Consider the following 13561-nt stretch of genomic DNA (forward strand, 5'->3'; position numbering starts at 1 on the left):
CCGTGCTCTTACCATGAGATATCTCTTCAGCCCACTCAGATATTTTCAACAATAGTGTCAGCAGAGTCAAGAAGCCAAATAAATGAGCAGCCACAAGCGTATGGCTTTACCTGACTTGTTCCAAAGCAGCAGGCAGACGAGGAGCGGAATACTTTGAGTAAAAAAATGGCTCAGAGGATATCACAACAGGTCTCCGCAGCTTTAACAAAACATGGTTAGTGTCATGGGCGTATGGTCCAGCTTCACAATCTTCACAAATGTTGTAGGACGGGCATAGGCTGTGTGAAAAGACCAACATAGTATGCAGCTATGCAGCAAGCTATGCAGCAAGAAGTCCCTGAAGTAGAGGGCAATGAACCAGCTTAAGCTTTATACTGGCTCCATTACCAGCTGGATGGTAACTTTCAATTGCCACTTGCGATGCCAAGGTTTAAGTTCTTCATTGTAAAATGAGAAAAGTAACTCCCACTAACACCTAGTTCCACGAAATAGTTTACAGAAACAAGTAAGATACAAGAACATTTTGAACGGGGCAAGGGTGGGGAGGGCTATCTATCCTTAGTGACCTAATTTTGACGGAGGGAACTTAATTTGCCTGATTCTGTTAACCCAAATGCGTATATGAATAGCACTCTCAATAGTTCCTGCTATTATCCTGTGCTTGTAAATCAAAGCTACATTACCTATGCTGGAGAAAGAAGATGTACAGCTTCCCCTAAACTTCCCAGAATGCTTGTTGTCCGCTGCCCCTGCCCAGGAACTGCTTACCTACACTGGTAGCGCACACCAACGATCCTCTTCTGGCAGTGGCTACAAGCAATATGCCAGCTGAACTGGTTCTCTGGCAAAAACAGGGCTTCCTCTGAAATAGGCATTGAGACTTCTGTGGGGGAGGAACTCAAGAGTGGCTTCTGGAGCACAAGCTTCTCCTGCAACCTCTGTTCAAGTTTCTCCACCGTTTCCTTAACCACTTGTTCTCTGAACTACAATGCAGAACACAAGGTAGGAAAACTCAGTTCCAGCACCAGGAAAAGTGAGAAGAAATAGCTCTGGTTCCCTGGTTCTGGTGTTAACTCAAGAACATGGCTCATGGCTGCTGGAGGAATGCACAGAAATGTAACAGGCCCCTTCCTCTCAGGGAAGCTGATTCTTCCTTGAGACAATGCTGTTACTGTGTCCTTTTGAAGCACAGACATCTGTCTGTCTCCCTCACATCCTTAGAACTGGATCATCAACTTTTATGATGCTTCAGGCAGGTTAGAACTTCCTCCACTACATCTGCTTTATGTCAGAAGTCATAGCTGCCACTCCCCTGCACCAGAGGCTGCAGCCATCTGGGTTCACCTTTCTACCTGTGCCAACAGTGCTGCTAACACCCAGGTCAGAGAGGACACTCACCATCTCCAGGTAGCTTGTAAACCAATCTGGGGGCTTGTCTTGCGGCTGGTCTGTGTCACAAGGAGCAGAGGAACATGGCTGGGAGAAAACACAAGAGAAGTTACTTTTTCTAAATTTTTCTAAAATGTATTATTTCTTTAATCAAATGTCAAAAGCATGTGACATGTGTAGGTTTTGTTTTGTTTTGTTTTTTTTGTGAAAGAACACAAATCAAAATGTCTATTCTAGTTTCTTCCCTTTCTCTTGAAGTAAATCAAGGCTGCTAGTTTCAAAAACAATCAAATCTTTATACGTGAGTGTGCAGTGTGTGCATATGGAGGCTGCAAAACCTTAAGTGTTATTCCCCAGGCACCTTTTTAAAACAAATCTTTCTGAGGCAGACTCATTCACTGGCCTGGTACAGCCAACTAGGCTTTAAGTCCCAAGGATCCTCCTATCTCTGCTTCTTCAGTCCTGAGATTACACATGTATGACACATGGCTTTTATGTGAGTTTAGGCACATATGTGGCAATCAGAGGACAGCATTGGGTGTTGGTTCTTGCCTTCCACCTTGTGTGCAACAGAGCCCTTTTCTACTGTTTACTACTGCACACGCCACGGTAGCTGGCAGGTCAGCTTTCAGAGATCCTCCTGTCTCTCTTTCCATCTTGCCATAGGAGCACTGGGATTACAGACACATCAGGGTTACAACATGCCACTATGCCTGTGAATTGCGGGGATTTGAACTCATGTACTCATGCTTGCACAACAGCTCTTTCCCCAGTAAGTCATCTTTCCAGCTTTTTGCTTTTTTAACATGGGTTCTGGGGATCAAACTCACAGTCTTGTGCTTTCAAAGCTATTTCCCCAGCCTCTTTGCCCAAATCTTTGATGACCATTCGAATGTTATAGGAGAGACAATGAGATGTAAGGTTAGAGTTGGTCAGATAGGCCCATCCTCTTCATACCTCTGGCATAGGCTCCTCTGTGGTCTTCATATCTGATCCCAAGACTCTCACCAGTGAAGAATAATGTGCAAGTGGCTTCTTCCCTGTCCTGGCAGCTGCTTGGTTTTCTACTACATTTTTGGGGAGTGCTTCATTTACAACATGGTACCCTTCGTGGACTTGCATCTGTAGTTGATTTCCTTGCTTAATGTTAGCCATCTAAAAGTGTGTTACAAGAGCATGTTACAAAATAAAAATACATTGTGACTTGGGAGGCAGAGGCAGGCGGATTTCTGAGTTCGAGGCCAGCCTGGTCTACAAAGTGAGCTCCAGGACAGCCAGGGCTATACAGAGAAACCCTGTCTTGAAAAACCATAAAAAAATAAAATAAAATAAAAAATAAAAAATTGTGATTTTCCTTTTCCAAATGAAATGTCAAAGCACCAAAATACAGAAGTATAGTTAACTATTTTTGTTTGCATTTCTTTTTTTTTTTTAATTTATTATTATACATAAGTAGCTGTCTTTGGATGCACCGGGCATCAGATCTCATTACATGTGGCTGTGAACCACCATGTGGTTGCTAGGATTTGAACTCAGGACCTTTGGAAGAACAGTCAATATTCTTACCCGCTGAGCCATCTCACCAGGCCTTGTTTGCATTTCTAAGTGAACAGGCTAGGCATGCTTAATTAAACTTAATCTTTGAGGTAATAACATGATGCCACAAGGTAAAAATTAGCACCTGGCATTTTATGACCAGCAGTAACCAAAATACTGTATACTAAGGATACTATAGAAAATTACCTTTAGGCTATATAAAGTGTATATGAAACAAATAAATTTCAAATTTAGCCTTGAGACCCATTCCTAAGACATCTCATTATGAATGTACAAATATCCCCAAATCAAAAAAAAATTTTTTTTTAAGATTTATTTATTTATTATATATAAGTACACTGCAGCTGTCTTCAGACACTCCAGAAGAGGGCGCCAGATCTCGTTACGGATGGTTGTGAGCCACCATGTGGTTGCTGGGATTTGAACTCCGGACCTTCGGAAGAGCAGTCGGGTGCTCTTACCCACTGAGCCATCTCACCAGCCCCCCCCAAATCAAATTTAATCAATTTAAAAAATTGAAGCATATCTGGTTCCAAGCATTTTTTTTTTTTTTTTTTTTTGGTTTTTCAAGACAGGGTTTCTCTGTGTAGCCCTGGCTGTCCTGGAACTCACTTTGTAGACCAGGCTGGCCTCGAACTCAGAAATCCGCCTGCCTCTGCCTCCCGAGTGTTTTTTTTTTTTTTTTTTTCCCAAGCATTTTAGATAAAGATAGTTAACTTCTACATTAATATCTAGCCTGATGTTTATCAAGAATATTAACTACAAATGGCTTTAAGTTAAAATTTGAAGAAATTTTTAGGTGAGATTTTGCCATCTACTGGGCTCTTCTTAAATTATTTTGTTTTCTGTTTTGACATGGGGTCACCTGGGTTGTCCTGGCTGGCATCCAGGTAAAAATCTTCCTGCTTCACCCTCTGAGGTGTATATTACCCGTTAACTGCCTGCTCTGTAAGACATTAACTCTAATTTCAACTTTCTAAAAAACAAAGTTAATTCCAGCCTGATACTAATCATGGCTACTTAAAGCTTTTCCCTATAGCTAAGCATTTACTTTTCCCTTAACCTGGGGTCTTAGGAAGCTCAAATAGTCGTATCTTTGTGAAGAACATCTTCCTAATAAAGTATTATGGAAACTCCAATAAGCTGTTTGGTTTTCATGAAGGTATATAAATGTTTAAGAAGCCGGGCGTGGTGGCGCACGCCTTTAATTCCAGCACTCAGGAGGCAGAGGCAGGCGGATTTCTGAGTTCGAGGCCAGCCTGGTCTACAGAGTGAGTTCCAGGACAGCCAGGGCTACACAGAGAAACCCTGTCTCGAAAAACCAAACCAAAAAATAAATAAATAAATAAATAAAATGTTTAAGAAAAATTAGGGACTGAATAGCTAAGAGTCTGCCTCTCTGTCTTGTAACTGCTTTCCTTGACCTATGGCCTTGAGATTCCTCTTAGGATAGGATACTGAGCACTTGTATAGCATGCATGAGGGGCTGAGCGCATCATTGCAAAAGAGGAAAAAAAATCACCTAAAATTTCCTGTACACAATATATTTTATTTGAAATTGGGTTTTATTATGTTGCCCAGGTTATCCCTAAACTAGGCTCAAACAATCCTCCTGCCATTTCTTTTTTTGCCATTTTTTTTTTGTTTGTTTTTGAGAAACAATCTTATTACACAACCTAATCTGTCCTTGAACTCAATGATCCAGGCACTTTGGCCTCCAGAGTGATGGAATCACAGAAGTGAACGTCCAGGGCTGTTGCTGCTTTCTTTTTTCCTCTTTATTTTATTATGTATGAGTGTTCTATCTGCATGTACACCGAATGCCACAAGAGGGCATCAGATCCCATTACAGATGGTTGTGAGCCAAGCCATCATGTGGTTATGTGGTGGCTGGGAATTGAACTTTGAACCTATAAGATCAGCTAGTACTCTTAACCCCTGAGGCTTCTTTTTAAGATGGTGGCATTAAGTCCCACAATGAGATGACACATCGCCTCGAACTGTAGTAGGAACTGCCTGCTGCTGAGTCATTTGCCCTACTTACCATAGACTCTCTAACTAACGGGAGTCATTCTATTCTTAGTACTTTCCAGGGGAGTTTAGTTTCAATAAGTATTTTTCAAATTACTTGAAAATAATATGAAGTAAACATTACCTTAAGTGCTTCTTCATATTCGCCTAAAGGGACAAAAACAAAAGTCATTTTTTTTTTGACTAGTTTTACAAATTACACTAAATATCATATGCCCTACTGTTTTTTGTTTTTTGAGGGTGTGGAAGAGTCTAGCTATGTAGCTCAGGATAATGTCAAACTTACAATCCTTTGTGTGTTGGGATTACAGAAGAGTCATACCATACTTGGCTAATCCTATAGTTCCATTGTAAAACAAAGACTATAGTTAATAATGATGTATTGTATTGAAGAATCTTGCTATAGATCACAGCTACTTTTACCCTGAAGTGGCAGAGGCAGGGTGTAGGGTGGCAACTGTGAGATGATACATAGTTTATCCCCCCGCCCAAGTAACCTTTTAAAGCCACCTATATATTTTGTATCAATGTTAAACTCCTTAAAATATATATAAAATTCATTTTTAAAATCCTATTCAAATTCCTAGAATCTTCATATATGGACTCCCTTATTATTAAATGGTGCTCTTCCTTCTGGTCATAACAAGATTTCATTCCTGACCTCTTCCCCTATAGCTATGACAACCAGAGCAGAGTGTTAGCCAGGACTCTGGCAATGGAGCTATTGTTACTCCACTGGGGTGTTAGAAGACCCTTGCCTGAGATTCCACTCCTTTCTCTAGCTGCAAGAGGTCTTGAGAGATGATAGCCTATTTATAGAATTGAAGGATGGCTAAAAGCAGGTCTCTACGATACAGTAAGATTGCAAACCACGATGGGGTGGGACCTTGCAGTGACCTAGCTGTTTGTGTCCTCCCACACTCTTGTACATAACTCTGCTCTGCAAGAAAGCCCAACAGACTCACTGCTTCCAAGTTGGACTTTGGTGAGATTATACTTTGATCTGTTGTTGGTGCCCACCTGGGGTGGCATCTCCTCTGGAAAAGTTATTGCAACGCAATCCAGTGCCAAGAGAAGCTATTACAAAGCAGCTTCCTCTCAAGTCCCTCTGTGCTGTGCTAGCACAAAATATCAACCCAAATCTTCTGACTATGCTTTGTGAAGCCTAAGATTCAGTGAACTTCCTGGACTGTGTTGAGACTATCATTTTACCTGGTTCACATAAGGATGTGGGGACTACAATATGGACTACAACCAACTGCCTGATAAACACGGACATGACTTGCCTGTGCATTGATATTCACATAGATGCCAGGTCAAAACCAAATGCAATACCAGCAGAATGAGTTGCATGTGACAAACTAGCAGTGTATCATTCTCAGAAGATCAGCATCTTAAATATCATGTTGGATAAGACCTGTTCTTTTTTTTTTTTTTTAAAGATTTTTTATTTATTTATTATATGTAAGTACACTGTAACTGTCTTCAGACACCCTAGAAGAGGGCGCCAGATCTCATTATGGATGGTTGTGAGCCATCATGTGGTTGCCGGGAATTGAACTCAGGACCTTCAGAAGAGCAGTCAGTGCGCGTAACCCCTGAGCCATCTCTCCAGCCCCATAAGACCTGTTCTTATGACCCATACAAATGTACTATCTTCTATTAAAAACATTGGATTACAATAAAAGTCCCCTATGAGGCTGAGGATGTAGCTGAGCTGGTAGAGTGCTTGCCTAGAAAGCACCAGGCACTAAGTCTGATTCCCAGTACTGCATATTGTGGGGGTGGAGGCATAAGCCTGTAATCCAGTACTCAGGAGGTGGAGGTTCAAGGTCATCCTAGGCTACACACTGAGTTAGAAGAAAGCCGAAGATACCCTGAGACCCTTCCTCAGTAAGAAAAAAAAGAATCTCCTACAAAACTAATGCCACAGATGATGACTGGGTACAACCTGGGTTTACAGTATACCAAATTCTATTCTAAAACGTATGTTAGAGCAAAGCATGGTTTAAACGGAAACATCTCAATGGACAGATTAATTTGTTTGAAACAGGGTTTCACTATGAAGTCCAGAGTGCCTTTAAACCAAGGGTCCTCCTTGCCTCAGCCTCCTCAGTACTGGACTTAAATATAGATACTCACTCCCATGTCAGGCAAATAAATATTAAGTAAAGCTAACAAGATTTTTCCCAGGAACTTACCTTGACTATTGATGGATATCTATGAAGAGAAGAAAAGCAACAGTGAGTTCTAAGTCTCATCACCCGCGCATTTTGTTAACTAGGACCGGTCTCACAGCAAACTCCCAGGTCAGGTGGTCAGTATTCCTACTATGCTTAAATAATGTGCTCTATTTTATCTTAGTGGTATTAACACGTAGCATAGTGTAGGGCTAGGAGCCCAGGATCTGGACCCCTACTTCAGTACTTTTGTGCCTTTGGGCAAGCTTTCTAATCTCTCAGAACTTCTGCTTCCTTAAGGGAAAATAAAGATGACAACATACCAGATAGACAGTACTGCTAGTCTAGTCCACTTTAACCACTTCATAAAGGGTTCCCATTTAGCTCCACCATCATCATAGACTAAATGTCAAGTCTTGCTATAATTTTAGGTTCTTTCTCTGATAGTCTCCATTTTTCTCAACTCCAGCTCAGATGCCCATAGTTAAATTATTGTTGCTGTTTCTCTGTGTAGCCCTGGCTGTCCTGGAACTTGTTCTGTAGACCAGGCTAGCCTCAGAGATCCAGCTACCTCTGCCTCCCTGCCCATAGTCTTCATGAAGTATGCAACTATCAAATACATTTAAACAACTAGGCAAATGAGATAAAACTATTATGAACTTTTTTCTTTCCTTCCCCCCACCTCCCTATGGGTCTCTGAGACAGTCTTTTGTTCTAAAGCCCAGGTTGGCTTAAACTTCACAAGTACTGGAAAGACAGGTGTAAGCCATTAAAATGGGCTTTATTCTGAACTTTTAGCTCCTTAGCACTTTAGAAAAGTTCCCTGTTCTAAATCTCTAATAATGGAGTTCAGATACTTTACCTCCTCGTTCTCCTCATCCAGGTATTTTATTTGGATAGTATTCAGATCAAATGAAACTTTTACCTGCAAATGAAACAATTGGTTCAGTGTATCTCACTATGTAAGATTAATCCTTTTGACTTTCTTTTATGGAATATGAACTTTCCAAACATTACATGCATTAGCAGTGATGGTGGGGCTGGAGAGTACTCTGCCTAAGCCACCAGTAGTGTGGCGAGACTTGTGGGCCTTTCTAAGACTACTCTTGCAGCCTGCAGACAGCAGCCCATGAATCTCCAACTTACATATTGAGGCAAAACCTCTTGAACCAAGAGCTCCCAATCTTGCTCCCAGGATGCTCTCTATGGGCTTCCTAAGCAATTACAGACAGGCCATAACACACACATTTGTATGGGTGCTGGGAATCCAAACACTGGTGCTCACACCTGTGTGGCAAGGGCTTAACCCAAGGAGCCCTCTCCCTGGCCCCTTATGTTCATTTTTTTCTGTGATGCTGGGGATTCAATGCAGAGCTTTGGAAATGCTAACTGAGCCCTTCACCAAGGTACATAACACCTTAATATAGCTTTAAAAAATAACTTAAAACAGACTAAGAGAAAACACCTGTAAGTGGTAACAGATAAAGGGGTAAAACTTAGCCGGGCGTGGTGGCGCACGCCTTTAATCCCAGCACTCGGGAGGCAGAGGCAGGCGGATTTCTGAGTTCGAGGCCAGCCTGGTCTACAAAGTGAGTTCCAGGACAGCCAAGGCTACACAGAGAAACCCTGTCTCGAAAAACCAAAAAAAAAAAAAAAAAAAAAAAAAAAAAAAAAAAAAAAGGGGTAAAACTTGCAACATACACACACACACACACACACACACTCTCATGAAAACTGATAGCAGGAGGAATAATCCAGTGCAGCTGTGCACATCCTTAAGCTTTTACCCCCAGCATGCAGGAGGCAGAGGCAGGTGGATGTCTGTGTGTGTGTGAGGCCAGCCTGGTCTACATAGTAAGTTCCAGAACAGCCAGAGAGACTTACAAAAATCAACAAAAACCTAACAGAGTAATACAAGTAAAAATGTGCACAAAATATACAGAAGAGGAAATAGGAATGCCTAATAAATAGATATAAACATATTCAACTTTACTGCTAGCCAAACAGTCTAAACAGAGACACATCTGACACATTATTAAGATGGTAAACACTTTTTTTTTTTTTTTTTTTTTTTGAGACATGGCTGTTTCTCTGTTCAACAGCTCTGGCTGACCTGGAATTCACTTTGTAGATCAGGCTGAGTTTAGACTCACAGAGACATGCCTGCCTCTGTCTCCTAAATACTGGGACTAGAGGTGTGCACCACCACACCTGGTGATGAATATTTTTTGAAGTTGTAATATTCAGTGTTGTCAAAGATTCAGGGCAAGGAACAAAGCTTAGTGGCAGAATGTTTGTCCAGCATGTAGAAGGTCCAACATTTGACCTCCAGCACCACAAAATAAAAAACAAAACACCCTTCAAGGCATTGAGTCATTGTTTCTGTGCATTGGTATAATTATTCTGTGGACCACTTGGCACTATCTATGAAAATGCTTTTCATTTGATGCATTTGAGTGTTTTGCCTTCACATATGCCTGTGCATCACATGAATGCGCTGCCTGCAAAGGAAAGAGGAGGATGGCTGACGTTCTGAGACTGCAGTTACAGACAGCGAGTGGTGAGCTGCCACCTGGATGCTGGAAATCCAACTGGGTCCTCTGGAAGAGCTGCCAGTGTTCTTAATCACTGGGCCATCTCTCCACTCCCTATCTGTCACACACACACACACACAAACCTTTGGATAGACTCTACTCTATAGAACCACACATAAGTTACTCATACTGAGATGTAGGTCCTGTCTATTTTATAATGGGAAAAGAAAGAAAACCTTGGTGGGGAAATCAGTAAGTAATGGTTCCATCCACAGCGTCCAGCAATACTAAGAACACTGTGTACTCACAGCTTTAAAAGACTAAGATTTCTGTGTCTCCTGAAGAGGAACTACAGCTACAACATACTGTTGGGCAAGAAAGGCAAGATGCAGAACACTGCTTCTGTACAACCCTACCAGAGAACCGCACGAACATGGAAATGTGGGAAGGTCCTCGGGCTGTTTTCTCTGGTTATTTAAAGAAGACGTGAACTGCACATGTTCCGGGCTGGAGAGATGGCTCAGTGGTTAAGAGCACTGACTGCTCTTCCAGAGGTCCTGAGTTCAATTCTCAACAACCACGTGGTGGCTAACAACGATTTTCAATGAAATCTGATGCCCTCTTCTGGTGTGTCTGAAGACAGCGACAGTGTACTCACATACATAAAATAAATCTTAAAAAAAAAAAAAAAATTCCAGCCAGGCAGTAGTGGTGCACACCTTTAATCCCAGCACTTCGGAGGCAGAGGCAGGTGGATTTCTGAGTTCTAGGACAGCCTGGTCTACAGAGTGAGTTCCAGGACAGCCAGGGCTATACAGAGAAAAAAAAACAACAAAAAAAAAAAAACCAAAAAAAACAAAAAAAAATTTTTTTTCCAATTAAAAAAAAAAAGGGCAAGCTGCCAACTCACCCAACAGCTGCTAGAGAAAGAAAGAAATCTGGTGCTCAGATCATTTAACAGGACCCCACTGCTTCCTCAATAGCCACCTGCCTAGGGCAGGATGGAGAGAAATTGCTGGAAGACAGGGAACTAGACTGTAACACACTGGAAGGCCCCTTTCCTAAATGTCCTTCCTGTTGAAGTTACCCACATAGATAAACCAGGTAAAGACATATTTGTAACCAAAAATGGTTACATTAAACACAGATGCCCTAGTAGTAAAACATTGACCAGGGCAACCCACAAACCAGAAGAGTACAAAGGGCAAAGCAAGATGAAAGACACGAAACCAAAGCACAGAACAGAGGCGCTGCTGCATGGGCACCCATGGGAGTTGCTGCATTGCTTTCTGCCAGCTCTGAGACAGCCAACCTTTGACCCAGCAATAAAGCAACTGGCCAGTCTTGCAAAACCCAAATCCCATCCTCGTCAGGTAACAAACACAGCAGTGCGTCTGCTCTCCAGTCAGACAACACCCGCTACGGCCTGGCTGCAGGGAAGGCCAGCCTCATTTATCCCCAGAATGTCTCCAAACCCTAATTCACTGAAAATATCATTTTACCTCATACAAGAGAGAACCAACTCCCAAAATTGTCCCAGATTTTTGCTCTCTCAAAAAAATTAATATATGTAATTTTAAAAATGTTTAAAGGAACATAATTGCTTCTCCCCTTTCTCCTTGTACATATTCTCTACTAATACCAAATCCCTGTAAAAAATGACTTTCCAAAAGGTCCAGAAATGGATAAATTGCTCAAAATAGCTACATTTTGAAAAATATCTGTGTATAAACCACTGAGAAACAGAACAAAGTGGTACTTACCATAGCTTCAACATCAGCCCAGGTTGTATTTTCTGGATCCGAAACCAGAAAGCTTTGAGTTTCATTTTTAAAAGTCACATTTAGAGTAACCTGTGGTTCCATGCTGTCAGGCTGGAGCTGAGAGGATAGGTAGATGAAAGGAAGAGGAAGGGATTAAAAACCCACCCAGAGGCTTCAGCTCTGATATATAAGTTAGACTTGGAAGATCATAGTGAATAAGAGAGACAATGTCCCCATGATGACATTACTACCTAGTAATGTGTTTTCTACCAAATCTCACTGTTACACAGGATTTTTCCTTCTCAAAAATAAAGACACTAATGCTCAAACTACTGCTATAAAGATTTGCACTTATGTTACAGTTACCACTTATATAGAACTAGTATGTTAGAGAGAAAAGCCAAGTTGGGCACACACCTGTAGTCCCAGTTACTCAGAAGTTGATGCAGGATGGTAATGGAAGTCCAAGAGTTCTAGGTCAGCCTAGGAAACAATGAGATCCTATCTTTAGGATTAAAGAGGTGGGGTGTGGGGAGAGTAAATGGCTGTTGAAAGAGTTTAAATTTTATCCACATCAACAAAAAGTCCCTTAACATGTTTTAGGTCTCTAAGATTTTCACTGCCTATTTCAGTGCTTGGATAGTTGAGCATCTGTAGCATAATCCAGCAAGGTGGATTAACAGACAAGGGCTCTGCCTTGGGGAGTACAAATAGAAGGAATTTCCAATTTTAGGTAAGGAGTTCAAGAATAGCCTGGGTTACGGAATGAACACTGTCTCCAGAAAATAAGCAAGCAAACAAAACACCAAAATAAAGCAACAACAACAACAACCCACCAAAACCTCTTACAATCACTTATGGGAATCTTTAAAGGTGTTTAAAAGTGAGGAAAGGAACTTGCTGAGTCCTTTTGGACCTATCAGCTTCCACAATATCCAACTGGGAGCTAATTTAGTTATCCAGTATTCCTTCCTTTCAGCTGTGTGGGTGGGGGGCTGCAAATGGAATACAGATGTCTAGATGATAGGGAATCACTCTACCACTAAGCTACAACCTTGCCCCATGACAATGTCTCTCTTGACAAAATATTCATCCTTTCATTCTTAAATATTTATGAGAAAAAAATGTAAAACCCATCATTATCACACCTAAGAAGCTGGCAATTCTTTAATCAATTATCTACTATTAAAGTCGGTTTGACTGTAATGAAGGACTTTGCTTATTGATGAGCTGTGACTTTAGGGGGGAAAGGTAGTTTAAGTTGTTTAACGCTACAAGTAAACTCACTGGCATTAAAAAAAAAAAAGTCACCTCTTAAAATATTCAGCACATTTTTCAATCTGCATCTAGAAAGGACCAGATTCTGCTCCACACACATGAGGCAAACAAGATTAAGCCCTAGACGTTTCCAATGTCACAGGAAGGGAGGCCATGGGATGGGAAGACTCAGGGTTCCAGACACAGTTCCACCACAGACTAGTCATCGAGCTGTGAGAAACACTATCTCTGAGCTTCAACTGTTTAATCTATAAAAACAATACTATTTTGATGACCTTAACAGTGTTACCAAAGGAATTTAATAAAATTATGGCCTAGGAGATTGGGAATAAGGCCGAACCAGTCAATTATGTGCAAAGCTGTGGGGTTCATTTCTAGCACCACAAAGTGTGTAAATTCTTATCAACAGAAACAATTCTTTATTTCCCTAAGATAGCTTTTAGTTTATTATTTACTAATTTTTGAAGGAGACATACTCTCACTCCGCAGCCCATGCTGGCCTGGCAATTGCTATAGATTTGCCTGCTTCTGCCTTCAGAGTGTTGTACTATGGATACAACTGTCATTTTAAGAGCCTGTAGGGCTGGAGAGATGGCTCAGCAGTAAGGGCGCTGCCTCCCCCCCACCCCACAAAGAACCCAGTTCAATTCCCAGCACCCGTGCAGCAGCTTCCAACTGTCTGTAATTCCAATTCCAGGGGAATCTAACACCCTCCTATAGACATACAAACAAGCAAAAACACCCACGGTCTCAAAATAAATAATTGAAACAAAAGAACCTTGTATTCTTAATTCTGACTATTTTATATACTCAACTATTCATTTTTTTC

General features: G+C 41.3%; 1 protein-coding gene across 11 annotated transcripts in view; it reads right to left on the reverse strand.

The window, feature by feature from the left end:
• The window catches only part of Nbr1 (NBR1 autophagy cargo receptor), a 31299-nt gene that overhangs the window by 15751 nt on the left and 1987 nt on the right, over nt 1-13561 (reverse strand). For all 11 annotated transcript variants that reach the window (XM_021178339.3, XM_021178338.3, XM_085829551.1 and 8 more), the window contains 9 exons: nt 11872-11937; nt 11455-11571; nt 8020-8082; nt 7179-7197; nt 5102-5124; nt 2347-2544; nt 1399-1476; nt 769-983; nt 111-278 (listed from right to left, as the gene is read on the reverse strand). In XM_021178339.3, coding sequence (XP_021033998.1) covers nt 111-278; nt 769-983; nt 1399-1476; nt 2347-2544; nt 5102-5124; nt 7179-7197; nt 8020-8082; nt 11455-11556 — 866 coding nt within the window. In that variant the 5' untranslated portion in view covers nt 11557-11571; nt 11872-11937. The remainder of the gene's footprint in view (nt 1-110; nt 279-768; nt 984-1398; nt 1477-2346; nt 2545-5101; nt 5125-7178; nt 7198-8019; nt 8083-11454; nt 11572-11871; nt 11938-13561) is intronic.

Source organism: Mus caroli, unplaced genomic scaffold (assembly GCF_978045245.1).
Source record: "Mus caroli unplaced genomic scaffold, Mus_caroli_1 scaffold_13, whole genome shotgun sequence".
NCBI classification, from domain to species: domain Eukaryota; kingdom Metazoa; phylum Chordata; class Mammalia; order Rodentia; family Muridae; genus Mus; species Mus caroli.